This window comes from Acanthisitta chloris, unplaced genomic scaffold (assembly GCF_000695815.1).
Source record: "Acanthisitta chloris isolate BGI_N310 unplaced genomic scaffold, ASM69581v1 scaffold36650, whole genome shotgun sequence".
NCBI lineage: Eukaryota > Metazoa > Chordata > Aves > Passeriformes > Acanthisittidae > Acanthisitta > Acanthisitta chloris.
The window spans coordinates 25836-48068 of NW_008651723.1; the positions used below are offsets into that span (position 1 = coordinate 25836).

Genomic DNA, 22233 nt, shown 5'->3' on the forward strand with positions numbered 1-22233 from the left:
CGTCATGCAGGACAGGATTTAATAACTCATGTTCAGCTTGTTTTTATTGAGTTCCCTTTCCAGGTTTCCTATCAGCGTATCAATACTTTCCTGCAGATCTTTGAGGTTTGCTCTGTGATCCACCGCAGAGTCTATTGCTTGCACTGTCAGATAGCTCTGAAAGGTGTGATCTCTGGGGATGGGCTGAGGGTGTCCTCCTGGGGCTTCCATCTCCTCAGCTTTGCTGCTGTCATCCCCACTCTCTGTATCTTCTGAAGGGACATCATCGTAGTCTGCTTCACTCAGGCAGTCTTTGGGGTTTAAGAAGTAGTTCTCCCCACAACTGCTCCAGTCCCCAGCGTAGCGGTTGCTCGATGGGCTGTCTAGACCTGCTGGCCTTGGTCTGAGTACCCCAGACATCTCGGTACCACTGAGATTCAGCATCTGAGGTCTCTGCCTCTTGGGTCTCAGGTAATTCAGGGAGGATGGGTGCTCAGGAAATGCATTCAGATGGGCTGGTTCTTTGGCAGGCACGTGATGAACTAGAAGAGAGAAGTTAAACCAGTCAGGACAGAATCCATGCTGCAATAAGAGAAGCCCACGACAGATGCTCACTTTCCTTCCTTGATGTCACAATGCTAATAGCATGCATGAATACATGCAAGCTTACAGCCAACACATTCCACTGTTACGGGTTTTTGCCAGTGTTTGATACAAGATAATTAGAAAAACTACTGTAAAAGGTCAGTTCTGAAGATTCATGCCAGGTTCAAACTGCAGTAGAGAAGCCTATCTGAAAGTAGAAACTCCCAGAACACCAACTGAATTCCCCATGCGAGTTAATCACCATCCACCTCTGGGTCAAAGACAAGCAAACAGCTCAGCTCACACACTTCATCCAGGCTAAAGGAATCACAGAAGCAGCACATCAGAAGGGGTTAGAACACAACCAAAATATCACTGCTGAGAAACACCTAAAGAAGCTGTGACACACCAAGAGCTGAACTCTTGTGCTTCTCTTTTGCCCTCATGTTCTCTGCTATGAAAGAAGCTCATTTGCATCAATTTTTCTAGGCAGCCTCTACCCCATGGCAGACGTACACTCACAGAGGTTTGATGGCAATGTTACCTGAGCTCACAATTAGACAGTGTAAGCTACTAACAGGCTCCTCCGCTGTAACCTGCTTCCTACAGCAAACAGCACAACTGTTTTTACTGACCTGTGCTTATTACCTATCTGAGCTGCAAAACCCCTTTTGGTTTTATAGACCATTGCCTCTTGTAATAACCAGCAGACACTTTTTATTGCCATTCACTGCTGAAAAGGTGGTGCAGACAAACCCATGCAGTTCACAATCTGCCCCCTTCCTTGTTTGACTCCTCACACACAAGCACAAAGGCTCAGTCCTGAGATGTGCTCAGTCCTCTTTCTGAGTCCACATTACAGGTCTCTCCAGGGGATTTCAGTCTTACTTTACATCTTGCACAGGAACATGCAATAACTCTCACTGCTTTTTCTTCCCCTTTTACTATAACAAAACCCCTTCTGTTTAGACTATGCTCCATTAAAACAAAGGGCCATGGGTTAACAATAACTTGCCAGTGTTACACAGTTTAACCAAACAAAGGCTATTTGTTTTCAGTTGGAAATATACGGAAATTGAAGTATTGCACAACATGTTGATTATCAAGCTGTCTCAGTCTACAGAAGATTAAACGTAAGGGACCAGACTGTGATCATTCTATTCAGTCCAACTGTTCTGTTTACACTGTGTGGTGTTCACCTACTCCCTCACGTCTCTGCATTTGTGTTCTACCTTCCTCTTAGCACAATGTCCTGTACAGTTCTTGCAAGCCAAGGGAGAGCATTCAGCTTTTTCTTCAAAGTGAAGGAAAACTCTACCACTTACCCTACTCCTGCCCTGTTACAGCAATGCACACTCCTACGGGCAGAACTACATCCACTTGCTTTTGTGCCCCACAGCTGCCAAGCCATAAGCCTTCCCCAGGGTTTCATCATTACCTCCTGCACAGTATGTGCTCTTGGTCTCTCTCTTTCTCCACTTCCATTTCCTGTCTCTCCTGAACAAACTCATTGACCTGACTGAAAGCTTCTTTGAATTTTTGGTGGTCAGCAGCACCCTTCAGGGTGGGTCATCACAATCCCCAAACTCCCTCATTCAGGTGTGGAAACCTTACTGTCACTGGGGTTTTTTTCCAGTGTCTTTACTCACATAAAGTACACTTCACCATTTCTTACGTTACACTCAAACTCTGCCATCTGGTAAGAAAGCAATTAAAACAATGAACTTCCCATTAAACAAACTGGCCAAATACAAAGAGTAGATTATAAAATTCTCATTATTTCTTTCGATTAATAGGTGATGCCATTGTACCTCAAGTTTTAAGAATCCCAATGCTGCTCAGTCATCCTGTGAATTAACATATACTGTCACACAGTGAAAACACAGCAATGCTTTGACTTTTTCCCTTGATCAGATTCATGCAACAGTACCTGGCCACAACTGGAGTAAATAGTGAAGAACCTCTATGTGCTTTTTGAAGTCCAGGGCACTAGCAAGTTCTTCTGAGTCTGTGAAGACTCTGTTGTTGTGGTTGGTGGTCTCCTGCCTCTGGCTCAGTAACACAGGCCCAAAACATACAGCTAAATTCTGGCAGGTCATCTTATTTACTTCGTGGTAAGAAGCCACCAGTTTCAGGTGATCCAGCAGCATCTTCAAGGTAGCCTAAAGAAACAAAAAACTGCTCAGGAAACAAATACTAGACAAAGACAGTGCTGACACACTAACGGCACTGCCTCACCAAAATGGGCTAAGTGAGGTTTTCTACAGAGATGAATTTGGCAGGTAACAGTGCACAGCACGGAAAATAAAGGCTTTATTGCACATACTTAGGAAAGATGAATGCATTTTCCCATGCAATAATGATATACAGATCAGAGAGACCCACAGAAGTGGAGCAGGACACCACACAGCAATCACCATTGATCTAACAATGTTAAAAGTAGTGTTCACAGCTTTTCATTCAGTTTTACAGAGGCAATATAAAATGAAAACTAGAATACATCCAGCAATGCAGAGCCTCTAATTCATGCAAGCACAGAAGTATTTCATGTGGCACATCCTATATCCAAGTGAACCATTAAGTCCCATTAAACAGGCATACACATTTTGAGACATTTTATATCCAGTGTGAAAATGTTCCTTTATTTTCTGAAGCATGCCATTTACTCAAACCTGCTAACACTGCTCACCTTCTCAACATCTGGCAGGCAATCCAGAAGGGCTGCTGTGTGCTCAGAGTCACTTGGGTCATTCTCACAACCACTTGCTGTCATTTTCAAGGGATTTTTCACCATGGCATCCAACACTGCTTCGTAGAGCTGCTTGGTTATCAGGGGAGAGGGCAGCTCTCGCAGATAATCCTTCAGGACACCTTCACAAAAGACACAAGAACAGTTGCCTTTAACAAGCTGCAGATTTACTTTCCAGCATTCTTTGGGAGCATTAAGGCACAACAGCTTCAACCATCCCATGAGAAAATCCTCTGTGTCAGTGACAAACCTTGCCCTCAGGAATGAGGCATGTGAGGACAACAGCAAAAGGGCACAGCAAAGAGGGGCTGGGGCACAGGGGCTGCTGCCTGCGCAGGATGGGGATGCTGGGCACAGGGTGAGCATCTCTCCAGGCCTCCCTCATGATCAGGGTGAGGGAGAGGCAGGGTAAGGGCTCTTAGCAGTCCAACATCCATCCAAAGAAAGGAGCTCCTACAAACACCAAAGTCTTCAGCTTGATGACCACTCCACTTTTATATACGCCTGGCGGTTAGTTTTTCTGTTCCATTTGTTTTCAGCTATAAAATTATGAGCAAACATTCCAGTGCCAGTGGCACATACAGTAAAGCACACAGAGTCTTCTCACCTACCAAAGCATAAACCAAACAGGTGTTCTCATGAGAGGGAAACACCAATTCCCCGTTGCCTCGGGGGAATGGGGAATTGGTGTTTCCCCAGCACACTACTCACTTTTGCCATGACAAATACAATTCACATCCACAGGAGACACTGGCTAAAACACGCAGACACCGAGCCCTCTCTGTTGCAGACATACTGCTCCATGTCAGAAACTGGGGATATACAGCAGGAGAGGCTGTTCCCAGGGGATGCAACAACCAGGCAAGTACCTCACTAACTCCTGTTCCTTGCAAACAACCAAAAAGGAATTAGCATTTGCATTCTTGTTAAACTGGCTTTGGAGGCTGGCTGATACCTCATTTTGAGAAGGGTTTCAGTGATTTTTAAGAATAATAATTAAAACCCCCAACACATTAAGATTTCTAACAGCAACCTCCAAAAAGGACCTAACAGGACACTACCCAGGAGCAACGTATCCAATACGACCAACAAAGAAAACCAGCAAAGAAGGCTGCTTCCCAGCAGCTTTTATTTGCCTCAACATACATGCATTCCATGCCACAAATATCTACACATTTCAGCTAGATCACAACCGAATTCAAATACTTTGTTAAGAAGAAATGATGGATTAAGAAAGATTGTTTTTAAGCAGGCACTGTAGTTAACAAAGCAGGTACTGTAGTTCTCCAAGCAGGCAGAGTTGGAAAAGTAGAAGACTTTTTAACATGCAGTCCTCCTAGCCTTGTAAAATCCCACATCACAGCAACGACCATCACTCTGCTATTTAACAAAGCAACAGTGTTCATTAGCTCAGTCTGTATGACCATGCTGTAAAATGAACTGCACAGCAGTGGGCTTCGTGATGAGGTTGTTTCTAAAAAACATACAGGGAATGGAAGTTAACGTTTTGCCCTTCGTAGCCATACTGGCACACAGAAAGCAAGCCATAGTTGGCTTCTACCTGTACATATATTTTAATTTTAAAACAATACTGCACACAGCAGTAGTGCAGGTACTGAAGCTGAGTTGTGGAAGCATCACTACCTGAAGCAGCATCCCTCCCTGGAGCTGCCAGACCATCTCCCTCTGCGGCATAGGCACGGGGCAGTCAGGCAAAACTTCTGTCTCTGCAGAGCACCACACAGCTCCCAGGAGCTCACTCTGTGCTTAAAATAGGAACACCCCACCAGGAACAGAATATATGCAAGCAACCATCCACATATTTTCCTAAACGACTATTTCCCCTGGTGGTTAGGTGGGTGTTTGGTTTGTTTTAAAAAGAATATGCCACTTCTGGTACCGTTCCACTTAAGTGGCTAGATTTGTTTAGCAAGTTACTCAAATTCCTCCCTCCCCACCAAATATTATTCCTTCCCCGGATTTAAAAGCTCATGTTCCATATGTGGATTAGCTGGTTAAAATATTTATGAGACAAATGTGGCAGATGCTGGTGCTGTACAACACAGTTTGGGATATTGTTCTTTTTTCCTAAGTAACACACTAGCAAGAATTGTTGACTTTTATCAGGAACTTTGATTCAGCTGTGCTTTTATTTTTTGGAGGGGGAGGCTGAAATCAGGATCAGCTTACAGTAGGAAATGGTATGTTGTAATCAAATCAGCTTATACTGTTGAAATACAACCATCTATTAATAATTATTTAGCAGGAATTCCTGTAATAGCATCCACAGTCATAGGACTACCACCTGCCAAAGGCCTTGCTCCTGTTCAGCCCTGAATAACAGGATGGTTTGGGAGCCATGAATGCCCCTTGACCTTTCTAAATCCTTTTGCTATTCACTCAGCTAAATTAGCCCTGTAAGAAACTGCTGTTATTTTTTTTCCATGAATCTCTGCTTCCCGCTGCTGCCAGCCCACTAGCACATTCCTCTTGACACCACCACACACAACAAATTTAGACAGAGAGCAGAAATTGCCATCCACTTCATTAATTCCTCATTTTTCTGACCCACTGAACTGTTAAAGAGTATTGCAAGCTTTATGCAGAGATATGAATTCACGTGGATGTGACAGACAAGATGCAACAACATGACTACTGGTCAGCTCCAAAAACCAGCTGCATGCTTCAGTCTGAGCCACAAGCACACTTAATTGTGTGTAAGCCTGTGCCAATCCCAAGAGCATTTCTCAGTCAAGATTTAATCATTAAATGTTCATTCTTTAGTCTTTGGAGAGCTGTCAAAAAAAATTTTTTTTAATCTTTTTGGAACAGAGAGCTACTCAAATTTCAAAAGGACATAAGGCAGCACTTCTCTTCAAATCAGCCAACATGTATGCTGAAGATTCATATTTTATGCAACACATGTTTTGGCTGATAGAAATATGAATCATGTGCATCAGCCCCTGCATTAAACAATCAGGGGAAAAACTGCCCTTCAACCCAACTCCTCAGCATACGCAGTAAGTTTGGTGGGCTCTTTTATTCCTAGTTCCACTATCAATCCAGACTAAACAGTTTAAAACAATCAGAGTGGGCTGCATTTTGGTCTGCAGAAATGTTGGGTGCAAACACCCCTTCCCTCCCTGCTCCCCCAAAACCCACACAGGACTCCTGTTGTCAGTCCTTTCAACACAACACTGACGTGGGCACTACAGACAATCATACAGCACAACTGCAGGGCTCCCGGGGGAAGGAATTAAATTTTTTATGTAATTTCTTAAAACTATTCTTCCCTTGTAAGGAAAGCAGCATGTAAGTAAGCTCTTGCAACAGAATGCTTACAAAAGCATAGCCAGTAGTCTGTTCCTAAGGCAGACACCAAACTTGTAGTCTTTTCACTCTTGCAATACAAACTCTGCATGCAAAATGTACTTCAGTTGTACCACCAACAAGCAAGACCTGCATGGTCACCAGAAGTTCACCCCCAACAATGAGGCTTGCAGCAATGAATATTCTAAACTTTCCTATTTGACCACTAAAGCACAAACGTGTGATGGAAAGATCAGTCAAGGCTGTGCTGCTGCCCTTTCAGGGCTTTGCATCAGTGTTGGGCTCTCCTGCAGTTCAGGCTTTGGTTTCAGCCAGTTCTGGTTGGTACTGAGTGCACAATGTGCTTGGGAAAATCAAAATGCTTAGCAAATGTTACAGGTTCTTTTGTATATGGATGAGTATTAAATTCCTATACCCTTTCCCTGGGATACTCCTGAGCCATTTCTACAAATACTGTTTTATTTCCATGATGACTTGTAGCATGGGAGTGCAATGTCATTTTTAGTATTCTAGAATTTTAAAAAACCCAACAAAGTCTTCCAATAGCCCAAAGTTTACAGAAACAAAATAGCAGTTTTCCATTTATCCGCTCACAAGTCAGTATGAGACAGCTTCTGATGCTAGGCAGAAAGCAACTCCCTTTTGAGTTGATTTACAAAAATTGAGAAAATAGGACTTCGGTAATTTCACAGAACAATCTGATCTTGGAATTTCTCACCACTTTTTGTCATTAATTTATTTATAAAGAGAAGAAAATTGTCCAATTTGAAAGACCTTTTATACTATTTACCTTTACCATACACCTCATATAGGTGCCTGTATAGGTTGTGTACCATGAGGGTAAAACAGTGGTGGGTTAAAGGTTGGACTTGATGACCTTAAAGGCCATTTTCAACTGAAATGACTCTATATTGTATAAATACAAGTTTCTGCTGCTGTGAATGCTGGTACTTGGGAACAACACTGAAGTCCACAGCAAAATTAGCCAAGGCAAGTAAGGCAAACCAACTAGCTGCACATTCTGAACCCAAATGTTTATGTAACTCAGTAAATGTCACCGAGTAATACCTTCTGATGCTACAATGTGCAATTATAAAATATAATGAACAAAATTCATTCTAAATACACTGAAATGAAATAAACCACTGAACAGGGTATAACTCTTCCATACAGGTGGATGTTGGATGTTACAGAAAGGGCTTTGGCACAGAAAATTTATACCCCAACTACTGTTGTTACATTTTCCATCCCTTGATATACAGGCAATGAATGCTTCCGACTAATTTCCCGGAGCAATTGGCTTACTCAGTGATGCTTGAAATTAGATCAACTTTGGATTACATAACAAGTATCAATAGTTATAAAACTGTTCCACTTTTAAGCAAACAAAAAAAACCCTCAACAACTTCAGTTCTGCAGTGCAACTCCAGTGAAGAGACCCACGTAAGGAGCTCATGGAGACAGGCTTCCCAGGGCCTCATGCTCCTGCACTTCCAGCTCTTCTTACCCATGCTGGGAGCTTGCTGCATGGCACAGCAAGTAAAGGGCCAATCCAGGAAGCAGAAGAAAATTGCTACTTAATAAGGTTTAAAAAAGAATGTTATCAAATGAAGGCACTTTCCTGCAGGTCTAACCAGCCTGTACAAGATCATGGGAGATGTGTTTCCATAACTCCTGCAATCACCAACATAAAGGGGAGAACAACAGTTGATCCAAGATGGGCCTTGGGTCACAAGGTCTGGAGCCACCAGCACAGCAGAGGTGCCTGAACACAACCAAGTTTTCCCAGATGCTCAGTCAATACAAATCAATGGCAGAGGTTTAACCAGCTCCTTTCAGATTCCCACTTCGCTCTGTAACAGGTGAAGCAGGTACTGAGTGCAGCTCCTTCGTTGTTCTCCTCCCTACAAGTCTCTGCTACTTCATTCATACTTCCCCAGTTCCTGCACTCGCTCCCACCCAGCTTTCAGCAGTACAAAGCAGCAGTTAAAAACTTGTCTAAACGACAGCAGAAAACGAGTTCAGAGCACGACTTCAGGTTTTAAAAGGCACATTAGGTAAAAGGCACAATTCTGTATTAAAGAAAGGCAAGTAAATGTGTTACCTGTTATGACATTAATATCTGGGTACTGGCTCTCACAGAGGGTAACAGCCTTGCTGTCCCTCTCAAATGCCTCTCGAAGCTCTTTCTTAACGGCGGCTGAGCCACACAACCGGTACAGTCCTACCACCTGGAAGCAAAAACAATGACCCCACGTCAGTCATCTGCCTGCAGAGGGGACCCATGATTGACATCACGTGTTGCCTCATCCAGAGAGTGCAACAAAAACAACCATTTGGAAATGCATGTTAGGAAAACCCAAACAGTGCAATCATCAGTGTCCCCATACACAGTATGGGACATTCCACAAGAGACAGCTGGGGCTGTCAAGCAATAAGTGAATGACGCTGGTATTTTCACAACACTGAACACGCTGAGCAGTGTTCTATTGACAGAACACAAGGTTTAACTTGGAATTGTTCAATGTTTTGCTTTTACAAAAAGTCAGGGAAGAAAGAAATGCAGATGAAATGTAGTTGCTTCTTGCCCTGCTCATTCAGATCACCATAATTTTTCCGAGGATAATTGTTTAATTATACAAGACAGAATTGGAACTTCAGCAGAAAGAGGTATTTAGAGCTTTATGTAGACAAAATTAGAGTACATCAAAATACAGTTATTAATCATGAGCTAACTAAAGCAGTCATACAGCTAGCTACTAAAAACATGAAATGCTACAAAGCAATTAAAAAACACAAACCCAAAATAAACTAAAAATGTTTTCCTACAATATTGTTACATAGCAAAAGCATTTAAAGTTTAATTTTATATCCGCAACCAGAGTTTCAAGAAAATAATGAATACTCCACTATTACACCTATAGTATGTTCTTTTAAACATGACAAGATGCTGATTTCTGTGTTTCAAATTAGATTTAAAGTTTTCTGCAAAGTAGAGGTTATTTAACATGCTTAAGGTGATAGGAATGAAACCTATTCCACTTTTGAACTGAATTACTAGTTAAATCATGTGTTTTCCTGCATTTGAATTTTACATTTTATCATTATTTTTCATTTTCAGCAACAGCATTTATACAATGCACTTCAACAATCTTTAGAAACTAAGTCTTAAAATAATCATTTTATTTTAGTCAACTTTATAGGCAACTGTACTGAGCAGTAAATGGTTAGTCCAAAACTACCATGGAGTCAAGACAAAAAACCCCACCTGACTTAGCCTTTACTGGCTTATGACCATGACAATGTAAGTCTGCAAGCAAGAGTTGTCTGGTCATACATTAATTTCTGTTTAAACAAATGGAAAGTTACCCAATGGAAATTGTACTCCCTCTTTCTCAAAACTGAGTATCATCTAGAATATGCCTAAGACATTTTCTCTTAACTTTCAAGTTTTCTAATGCCACACCTGAAATTCAGGTGGAGATAATGCACCATGACAGTAGTCTGCAGTCAACAGGAAAGTCAAAAATGTCAGACAAGCACGTGGTTAAAAGAAGAAGTTAACAGTATATTTTGCATTTTTGGTTCTCCCTGTGCAAATATAAAAATAGATTTCATGCTCAAAAGCACCAGGTACATTCAGAAAACTCAGATCCCAATCGCTTCATTACCACTCCTGCCTTGATTACCCAATATCATTTGCATGACTAGGTGCTAATAAGCCCAAAATAAAATGCTGAAACCATGGGTCACACACATTGGAAAGAATAAAACATCTCTTTTCCACTGATTTGCAAAATGTTAGGAGAAGCATTCACAGGAAGAATTATACAGTTATTATCAGCAGTGAATTTCAGCAAAAGAACCACAACCAAGTACCATTTCTCTCTATAGTTTGTGGCCCAAGTTATAAACAGCAGAGTTAATCTCATCACACCTGGAAGTATATCCAACCTGTCAGCAATTTAAAATAGTAACAGTGGTAGGTGTGATTACTTCTCAATTTCACCTGAATGAGAACAGGTGTAACAGATAATAAGGGCTCATACATGCTGTGGAACGGCATGCAAGAGTTCTCCCACCAGTTTCACATCAATTGCCAAGGGAAACATCTGAGCTTAGGACTCTGCACAGTCTTCCCTAACAGACTTCTTGTCTATCATCCATAACTGGTGTTTTGTTTCCATACCTCGTTTCTCATATGTACTTTGGTCTGTTAGATTACATCAACCAAGAAAACTATACTGGGATGAAGAGAAGACACTGGGCAATGCTGCTTTACAGCAGTCCTATTTGTGAGAACAGCCTGAAGACAGACAAGGAGCAGTGCTGTGGAGAAACAACTAATTCAGCCCTTTGGGGTCTCCTCCTCATCTTAATGCTGTGTACAAAGTGATGGCAGAGACAGGTCTTTGGCACATTGGCTTCAGACTGCACACGTGTGAGTCAAGTTTTGACAATAGACCTGTTCCTCATCACTTTGTGCCGCTGCACATGGTGTCTTGGTTTTGGGTAGGAAGGAACAGCATACCACATTGTTTTTACATTTAGACACATGTCTCAGCAGAGCAATCTGTGCCTCAGGAATTGAGCACATACAAGTTCTCATCTCATCTCTACACACTGGAGACTGCAGGTTCACTTCACTATCCCTACTCCTAAAGCACTGCTGGGAGCAGCTCCTGTGACCCAGGGCACTTTTTCTCTACAAAGGCCAAGCTGGAAGCACTGATTGCACACAGTCCTGTTATTTTTCCCACATTACAATGGCCAGTGCACAGCACACAGAAGCAGCAAAGGAAAAAGATTGACATGTAAAGACGTTTTTAATTTCCACTCACCGCTCACACTGCAACAACAGCTATCTTGACACAAAAATATTGACAAAAGAAACTGAAACATGGACTGTACCTGACAGCCTCTCTTTTCAATCTCCAGAATGCATTTCTGCAGCAGAAGTGGCACCATCAAGCCTGCATTTTCCTTCTCCACTACTTTTCGGGCATCTACCCCAAACATCACAGGCTCCCGATCTGCACCAAGGCCATCGAGAGAGTTCTCCCACTGCTCCATGAGAGACAGCTTGACATAAATAAGCCCCCTCGGTTCCAGTTTGACAGCCAGCTGATGCGATTTGGTGACTCGAAAGAGAGTGGGAAGAGCCACAGTTCCATGACAACATACTCGATTTTTCCTTGGGGTGGGTTCCCAGCTGAACACCACCAGCTTTAAGTGCTGAGCATTTTCAATTTCTATGTTGAATGTGTGGTCCATATCTAGAAATGCTGTCCTACATGTAAGCAGGGCAGTTCTTGCTTTGTTTACTGAGTCAACCTGTATTGCACAAAAGACATCTTTTGAGTCTATTCGTGGTGGTTTTAAGTCTTCAGCACCATAAAAGTGAATGCTCATGAGTCCAGAGATGTACTGAGAGCACTTGGGTTGATCAGAAAAGTTGTAGTGTCTGAAGGCATCGATATCTATTTCAGTTTTACTGCTGTTACTTGGAAGGCTCTCCTTTCCTTTCCCACATTTGCTTTCATGCCTGTGTTTACCTGATTTTGTTATAAGTTCAGGAGAGTCACCATCACTGAGGTAACCACCTTTGTTGAAGGATTTGGAGCTCCTTGAGCTTTTCTTTTTGTAGGTGTGTTGGGATGACACGCTGCTGTCGAGATGGTAACGACTTATCACTGCTGAAGTTTCCAGAAGATGGCAAAGACACTGTATGGCTTGTATCCCGGCAGCTACCTTTCAGCAGGGAAGGAGCATTATCTGAAGTATGGCTTGAAGTTCCCTTGACACTCAGCTTTCTGCTCAGCTCTGGCAGTTTTTTCATTTTCATGGAAAGCTTCCTCACAGTCCTGGGTGACTTAATTCTATCAGGGAAAGGCCAGTTGATTGATCCACTTTTTTTCAGAGGATTGGGACTTGGAGGAGAAACCTCTGTGGAGGGTATATCAGCCTTGTGCGCAAGAGCAGCTCCAGACCCTTTTAAAGAAAAGAGAAGGAATAATAATTTTCAAACTTCTCAGTAACTGCAGTTCTCAGCACTGAAAAAATAAATCTTGATCTAGGGGAAAACATGTTGATTTGTCATAACTTGATAAGAACAATTCATTGAGACAACCATCACTCATTCAGTCAGATGTACACGAGCACTCAAAGCTGTGCTCTGCTGACTCGTTCAGCCAAATTTGGCAATTCATTGTCAAAAGCCAGATTTGTTCTGCTTTATGGAGATGAAAGGGTCAGAAATTACATATAAACAAATGAGCGATCTCACCCGCTGCATTCAGCTCCATCCATTTGTGCTGCCTCCCCCAGAAAGCACACATGGCTGCATTTCTGGGGCATAGGTGCAACGAAAACAGGCTTAAATGAGAAAATACAGGAATACGGCAAAGGCACCTTTGTCTGCAAAGCAGTTAACTATATAGCCACTCCTCTTAGGTCTAGAGGAAAAGCACTCGACTGTAGTAAAGAATACGGCTCTTGTGTCTGTCCCTCTATTACCTCAAAGAGCCCTAAATCTCTCCTGTGTAGATGCAGGCAGTGTCTCACAGCTTTTCTTCCATTTCTCTCAGCTCCTCCATTCTGCTGCAGGATGGAGGAGAAAGAATACAACCAGGATTCATTCCTTCCAAAAGCTGCATCCTACACTGCCTCATTTCATTGCATGCCAACAACCTTCCATCTTCCCTGGCACCACCATCCCACAACAGGGCTTAAAGTTAGATGGTTTCCAAGTGAAGTCCTCAAGGAAAATCACCCAGCTTTTCAAGGTACCCAAAAAAAAGTTATAACAGCAAGTACTGATGCTAAAGAAGGCAAATGAAAAAGACTCCCTCAATTTAGCAGTAAATACTAGCTAATTAAGGCACACAATCAGACATAAGCCAGTATTGCACACAGACAGGAACCTGTGGTTCACCTCACGTTTCAATACTCAAGGAAGTGCAAATACGAAGTTATAGCTCAAGCCATTCTCACTTTTGCCAGCATGAGGCAGTAATGACTGTAGGAAAGGCAACCAATTTACTTGAGTTAAGGAAGCATATAAGAGGGAAACTGAAGACAAAATTATAGATATTAACAAAATTACATGAGTACTTTCACTTAGAGTCACTTTTCTCTCTCTCAAGAAACCAAGAGTGGCTCTGCTAGCAACAGCCATCTCATTCACATATCACTTTTCAAACCTTAGCAGCTCCCAACAGGACTCATGTAGCCTTGTCTGTGCAGGTCAGGGAGCTCTGGAGCCCTGAAGGACACTAACCCATGGGATGCAATTAGCACAGACAGCTCACAGAGCCTCAGACACCTTTATCCATCCGTCATCCCTCCCGCTAGCCAGGGAAAGGGAGACTATCTACAGCACAGAAAAAGAGTGTTGTTCTCACGACATACTCAGCAAACTATACTTCAAAGAGGTTTCTCTTTCGTATTTGTCAAAGACTTACTGCTTTAATTCAAATTGCTTCAAGTCCATACAGCAAATGATTCTTACAAGTTCATCCAAACCAGTTTTCACCATTGGGCCATAACTTACTTTTTATACTTCACTTAGCTGAAACAGTTAAGTCAGGCAATCTGGTCTTTCATCAAAGTCAAAGTCATCTGCCATGTTCCCCCAGCCCAAACCAAACCCTAGAAAGACTAGTTCTAGTCCCAACAGAACTTTAGCTTAAATAACTTTTACAGATAGTTGCTTGAAAGAGTATCTTTATAAAAGAAAGCTTCAGTTATGAAGAATAATGCATAGGATCTGTTTTCCAGAGCAACAGAGGAAAATTCATTTAGCCCTGCATCTCATGGAAGTAGTTCCCTTGCAGGGGAAGGGCTATTTCTAGCACGCCTGCTGTGCTGTCCTGGCAAGCAGCTAGTCAGAAATGTGGTGTTTGATAAAAGCAGACAAAGCCTTCCCTTGTACTGCAAATCACCGCATGGTCCCACTGGTGGGCTGGCCTGGAGTGCTCTATAGCAATCCGTGCCACACTGCAGCTTCTAACATTAATCTTCCCTTTCTGTCAAAAGTTTCTGGCACAGCTTTGGAAAAGCAGGCCAGCAAATTAAACTTCCCCCTCCAGCTCATTAAAACCAAAGAGTCAATCTAACACTATGACTTTTATGTGTTCAACTTCTGCTGCGTTCAGCACTAAACAGTTAAAGTGAAATATGTGGCTGGAAGAAACTTAACAGTCGAGTATTATGCAGGATGGTATTCCCATCAGCACTGAGCCACATGTTGTTCCACTAAAGCCAGCAATGTGCTGAGGTATGCATGCAATTTTAAAAGAGTGTACATGACAACTCTGAACAAGCTGCAGAAGGAGCTGCAGCACAGTCCAGTAACACTTCAGTTCCCGGCCTAGACACCCGACACAGCTTTCTCACAAGGGTGACAGCTGAACTGAGCTGCACCTCTTTCCTTGACCAAGTTACAGGACTGTGCTGCAAACAGGCTCCATGCTGTCCCTGTCCCCACTCACTCTGCCACCACACATCCCATCTCAGCAGTCAGACATTAAAAATATCATTACAGAAAGGTGGTAGAATGAGATGAAACACAAGCACCTACTGTACCAAAGCAGCATGAGATGGTCAGTTTTACATATGCACCTATCTATAAGAGAACACTCAATCACTGCAGCAACCTTGCCAAGGACGTGGTAGAGTCCCCACCACTGCAGGTTTTCATGATGCAACCAAACAGGGTGTTAGGTAGTCTCATCTAGACTCTCTTTCTACTGAAGGGTGGGCAAGATGATCACCTGATGTCCTCTCCAACCTGGGCTGTTCTGTGAGATATTGTCTTTACTGCATTTACCTTATGCCTTCTGGACGTTTTAGCAGTATGAGTAACGGGGGGAAAAAACCCAACAAACGTTTGAGAGCCCAGAGTGCTTCACAAACCCAGCCCCAACACCCCATCCATCCAGGTGTCCACAGGAAAAATTGCTACTGCCCCCTCAGTGGAGCAGGCTGGCACTGACAGACTGTACCCCTACTGCCCCACAGGAAGAGAGGAATCAGACTATCTTAAGCACTTACAATACAGCCTCTGCCAGAAATATGCTGTGATTCAGCACACTAAAAATGTTTGTCTGACCCTGCTTAATGCTGTTTACATGTACTTGGGCACATATATCACTGTCACACCCACTGCCAGCAACACATACTGTTTTACAGGCACATTTGATTACCCTATTATACATGTCACGTTCTTTATCACTTAAGGTGGAGTTTCTGAGTTATTTTAAAGTTCCTCAGAAAGCCTGTAATTTATTTTTGGGACAACAAGTTCAGGTGAATGACTAAGTCAGAAAGCTATCAATTGCTTATTACAGCAAGCTATTGAAGTACCAAATGGGTACTCTCGTAACTAATGGAAATGCTGAATTCCCACCAAAATAAACCTGATAGGTAATTTAATTTTTCCTACCATTCTCCAGACATACTTAATAAGTACACTACACCTAACACTGAAAGCATCCCTCTAGAATAATGCCATTATAGCACTGAAGATCTAATCCATTTCATTTTGAAAAAAAACCCAACATTCAGTTTACACTGAATGGTTATCACTTTCAGAACCAAAGTCTCCCTTCTGCCTATATTTTTCCTGCTTTTTTACTACGAGTATTCTTTTTTCTAAAATCAATCTAAGGACTATGTGGGAAAATGAATTAAAAATGAAAAAGCAACAGCCTTTGGCATAAGCTCTACTGATGACAAAGGCTGTTAACTTCCTCCAGTGCAGGCATAGTTCTAGACCTGTTCTGATACAAATTTCAAAGCAGAACAGTAAATGGCATTGAGATAAGAATTCATGCTATATCAAATTTCAGCAACTTCCATTTGGACATAAGGAACACATCACCTCTACCTACATCAGCAACTGGGCAAAAAGAAAATAAGAAAAAAAAAACTAAACAGAACTTTCAAAAACTGAGATAGACAGGAATTATCTATGTAACATCTTAATGACTTATCTAACTGAATGGAACAATCTCCTCTTTTAAACTGTAAAAAAAAAAGGGACCTTTACCACCATAGTCTCTGAGTTCTATCTCATATAATGCTTCAGAGTCAAGGAATGGAGAAGTTATTAAAGAGGTAAAAAAAGATCTTTAAGAACTCTGTAAAGACAGTTGGTTTTCTTTGTATACTATTCACACGGACCTTAACTAGCTTGTGATGAACCCATCAACCCAGGGGTCACTTCTATGGAGCAAAAGATATAAAATCAAATGCTTTAAATAGCACATTAATTAAAATGGGAAGTGACTACAGCATAACCCCCCAAGGCTCATGCACACCAAGAGGTGAAGGGGCTGACCACTGCCTGCTCTTCATCACAGCTGCAATCCTCAGAGCATGTTTCACTGAGGCACCTCATCACACAGAGGAACAAGCACATGTAACACCACTTTAGATCTCTGACCACGCTTACTAAGTTCAGTATCTACAAACAAGCATGAGTTTGTTGCAGGTATGTTTAAACTTTAATGATCCTGTGATGCACACAAACCACAGTTGGCTCTATTCGGGCGCTGGAGCCACACCAAGGCACTAGCAGCAGCACGTGGCTGATGCCAAGCACTGTCTGTTCAGGCCGCTCTCACAAAGATTTCCTCTCCTCACTGTCTTTCGTGGCATGAAAAGCAGCTCTGCCCCTATTTCCCCTGTCAGAGGATACAAACAGTTACTCAGGACAAATCAGAAACTGATAAAGGCAGCAACTATTTTAATTTAACTGCTCCCCTACCACAGCTGCTACATTCTTTTGCTCCTTTCACCAGCAGGTCTCTTTATGGCATTGTCACCCTATGGATCAAAGATAAATGCATTAATAAGCCCCTGACCTTCTCAAAAGCATATGCACAACCTCCCCAAAAGTCCACTGAAAAACTGGCTGGGCCCTGAAGGAGAAAGAGGGAGCAGAGGAACCTTTCTGCCACACACCTAACCATTCTGATATCTCAAACATCATGCAAATATTTCACACGAATGCTTTTCTGCCTTGTGAAACCAAAGCTCCTTGCACCTGGAAACCAGTTAAACCACAAAGCATCTTCCATCTGGGCAGAAAAAAATTATGAAAATAGTATTTGCAACAGAGGGAAATTGACAGATAGTACTTGCTGCCCAGTATACCCTGTGTATATCACTGGAAGCTTGTTTGCAACATGTAATCATGCAAAATATGTGTCTGCATGGGCCCCAAAAGATGTATTTGGAAACTAGGATAGTGGTCACAGCCTAAGTGGAGAAAGAGACTGTAGTTTTAATACGATTTCAGCCAAGCTCCAGTTGGCACATACCAGGGTTAAGTGGGAATATGGTATCAATCTTCACCTGCCATAGCACTGAAATGGAATTGTTTACGACAATTCGTACCAGGACTTTCCATCCAGACAGCTAACACAAGTACATTTTCAGTAGCAAAAGCACAGCCCAGATCCTGGGAACCTACAATGCAAAAGTCCTACCAGGATGTCTCTGAGATAAAGATACTCATGAGATGATTTCACTGATTAGCTGGACACTTATCCCAACAGTAATCCTCCCCAAAAGCAAAAATATTACGAATTCTTCAGAAGGCACTATTCAGAGCTCCATGATGTAAATCTATCACAGGAGCAAACATTACAAAGAGGGGTTTTCTTCAACAACTTGCAGGTGATACACAAATCTATAAAAACATGCAGTCACAGTTCAATCCTAAAAAGTTGTAAAGAAAATTTACTTTCACATTTTACAGTGCAAAAAAACCCCTACATATGAAAATTCTCATATTGCATTTTTAACAAAAAATATTCCTATTTTTCAATCATAACCAGTTTGCCTGTGCAAAGAGACATAATTAAAACAGCCTTCAGGGTCCTTTCCACTTAACTTCTTCTCCCACAAACTGGAGAGCATGAGAGGGCACTATGTTTCTACATTACCAACTTGGAACCAAGTTCCCCTCTTACTCTTGCCTTTTGGGTACTTGTTATAAACAAAATACATGGATTATTTTCCCAAATTCTGCTATAAGGGCGCCTTATTTCTGATCAGGTTCTTTTTAAAAGCCAACTAGGCTAGACTAATGCACTAAGGTATTACCTGACAAATCCTATTAGCATAAATGGCATTTACTGTAGAAAGTAGCCAGAGTAACACCAGGAACTAGCAATGTAAATTAAAACTATGGGACAAATTAGCACCTCTACAACTATGACCCATTTTATCTGTAACATTTACAGGAAATACCTATTTGCTGCTCTGTTTGGAAAGACTGCCAACAACCGAATTTTATAATTTATATTCTGCCTAACAAAAAGCCTCAAAAAATAACCAAAAGAAAAAAACTCCATGACCACTTTCTCTGTACAAACTTGGAAATCCAAATAAGGCAGCAACGTTAAAAGTTTTAAAGGTAAAATTGATTCCATTTTCCAAAGAGGAAGAAAACAGCAAATGACAAAACGAACAAATATATTTCCTTGGGTTTTGCACTGCACATTTTTTTTGTCTATGCTTCGCAAAATCTAATATTTAGGCTCTGATGCTGAACAATATTGACATAAATAAAATCATTTCAATTAGAAAGGCAAGCAGACTTTTCCCCAAAACAGTAATTGTTTATTTGTCAGGAGTTACTGCTCAATGTACCCAGCTCTCTATGAATACAGACATCTATTTCATACCAGTTTTGTAATTCAAACAAGGTCCTAACACAAATAAAGTTAAATTGGCCATGTTGCCATTCATGCAGTAATTTTGTATGGATGAGCTGTCATTTTAAATTTGACTGAAAATAACTGTAGATACCTTAACTGGATTAAAAAGAAGAACTAAGCCACTTCTCCATAACAAAGCCAATTACTGAGCAGCAGGGATCCACTTCATCATCAATTAATCTATTCAATGTGATCACCATCCAATACGTGCAAAAGGAGAGCTGCATTTGAAGTACCTTAATTAACTCAATGCACAGCAAACAAATCAGGAGAAATTCAGAACTTCTCTCCTGGTTTCATGAGACACTTGAAATGGGCAATTTTGCTTTCAGAAATAAAGGCTTCTTCAGTATAACAAAAACTTTGGCATTTTTCTTCTTACAGAAAGGGATTTATTTTTTTAAAAAAGAGTCGCCTATGTATTGAGAGATCCTAAAAGGGAGTCAAACACTCTGCAGGACACACATGGCTTCCCTAAATAACCATTCTTACTGACCTCTACAAACCGTCTAGAGTCCCAGCAACTACAGAAATCTACCAAAGAACATGACACTTCATCTGTTTTGCAAGCAAATAAAATTGGTTTAAGTATTTAACACATCTATAAAGTAAGCTATTTCTAACAAAATGTCCAAGAACTCTGACACACTTCACAACTACAAATATGCTTGTGTCTGCAGCACTTCCACAAAAAGAACAAAATGTGAGCCCCCAGAAGACCAAGTGCTTTTTCTTCTGCTGTTTACAGTGGTTGCTCTGGTGCCTTTGAAAACAAACCCTGTTCCCAGAAGTAATGTCCGCTCCGGGAATGCAGGCACACAGGGACACAGGGCCAGAGGCTGACAGGTCGGCAAGGCTGGATGGATGGAAGGCTCCTCCAGAGGGCGATGCACACCTGGGCTCCCATGCCAATGTTTCAGGACTCTCCGATGAGCCGGGCAGAAACACGGGCTCTCAAATGTCAGCGCAAAGAAAGTGTGAACTTTCTCCGAAGAGGGGAACCTGGAATTCCATGTCTCCTCAACTTTACGCTGTTTCTAACTTTCGACAGGATACTACAGTTAAGGTCAAGATAATACAAGGCATGTAAGTAATTTAAAATAATACCTTTTTGGAAAGGGTTAGGGGTTTTTTTTCTGCTTTTGTTTGGTGTGGTTTTATATTTGTTTGGTTTTGTTTAATAGACTGGGGAAAATCTTTAATAAGATTCTGAATTCACTCACTAATGGAATTATGGAAATGAGACTATCAAACACTGAGCCAAAGATAACAAGGAACAAAGAGGCTGGCTTCTGAAAGTGAAAACCACTCTTCTCCAGTCTATTAGATTAGCCTGAGACAGTCAACAAGACAGTAATTACAGACAGTGACGTGATGAATAGCATTTATATGGTCTTCCAGAAAGTCTTTATTAAAAAGTTCCAGACACCAAGTTAAAGAAACTTCTGCAGACATGAAGTAGCTTTGAGGCTGAAATTCAAGGCCAGGACTAGACACTACCTGACATAGGAAACCCAGTGTGTCCACACATTACCAGGCTTCATCAAGCTCGCTTTGTAAAACCTTTGTCTTCTGCAAGGTGGGGGCCAAAGAGTACAGAGGCCAACCATACCTGGACATGCCATGAACAAACTGACTGAGAAACAACTATGCAGCCATACATTTAGCAGTGTAGAGCATGTATCAGTCTCACAACCTGACTCATTTTCAGTGAACCTGATGTGCATTTGCTTGATAACATAACTGGAGAAACAGAAAAGAAAGACACAAGGTTTATTATTTGTCCAAACGACAGCAGAGGACATCTGAACGCTCTTACCTGCTGAAGGGCACTTAAAGGCAGGATTGTCATCTGCTGCCTGCACACCTGGAGCCTTGCAGGCAAACCTTGGTCGGTGCTCCTGCATATGCTCCCCGGGATGCACACCATCAGCCTGACTCGCTTCACTGCGCTGCACCATCTGACCGTTCCCGGTGCCCTCCACGGAGCGTGTGGGACCCTCATGGGGACTTAAGGCCATCCCAGAGTCACCTCCAGGGTGGGGCTTGTACCGAACTGACGGGGAGCCCACGGCAACAAGGCTCTTCACAGCAGCAGGGCGGACCCCTGGCAAGTCAGGCTCATCATCTTCAGGGATAGGGTTGTACCATATTTCTCCTTCATCGTCCGTGTCGTTATCCTCCCCCAAGTCCAGAGCAGTGCTCCTCAGCGCAGTGGGGCTCGTGGTGCTCGGCAGGGCACAGCCTCGCGCAGGGGATGTGGAGGGAGCCCATGGCACTGCAGGTTCAGGCAGCAGGATGGGAGATTTGGGTACCTGGATAACAGCCCCGTGCATTTCCTTACAGGCATTTTCTTCTTCCAGAGGAGAAGGTCGTCTGTGTGTGCTCTGCTGCAGCCAGCTGCGTTTCTTAGAAACAGTAATGCTGTTCACCTGCGGCCTGTGCTCGGGGACCTCGCTGGCCTGGGGGCACTTGGGCTCCTTCCTGCTTCTCGAAGCTATGTAAACATTTTCTATTAAATCTGCTCCCAGAAAGAAAGGCAAAAAGAGAGGGAAAGACAAATGTTTAGAACATTGTTTTGATTTTGACAGATGAACACATCTATATGCTGCTGTATAACATGTGAATTAGACCTCATCCAAAAGGACAAAAGATAAGTTGATACGATCAAAAAAATTAGATTTCAGCCTGTCAAATCAGAATGTGTACATAATTAATAAAGAGTCAGGCTTGTTTGGCTGTATTTTTAACACCATGTAATTTAGATAAATGGCAGTGAGATAACTCTGCTGAAAGGTCAGGCGTAGTTACGCAGAAATGGCTGGTTTTTTCTGCCAAGTTCAGGTACAATCTGTTTGA

General features: G+C 42.1%; 1 protein-coding gene across 1 annotated transcript; it reads right to left on the minus strand.

Annotated features, from left to right (window-relative positions):
- Window positions 1-18: 18 nt before the first annotated feature.
- Window positions 19-21895, minus strand: SYDE2 (synapse defective 1, Rho GTPase, homolog 2 (C. elegans); the record flags this gene model as incomplete). Its single annotated transcript, XM_009074433.1, is given in 7 exon segments — window positions 19-521; window positions 2495-2726; window positions 3254-3435; window positions 8748-8874; window positions 11555-12347; window positions 12349-12634; window positions 21194-21895. Coding segments are annotated over 7 exon segments (2825 nt in total), but the record flags the coding sequence as incomplete, so codon positions are not given.
- Window positions 21896-22233: the final 338 nt, after the last annotated feature.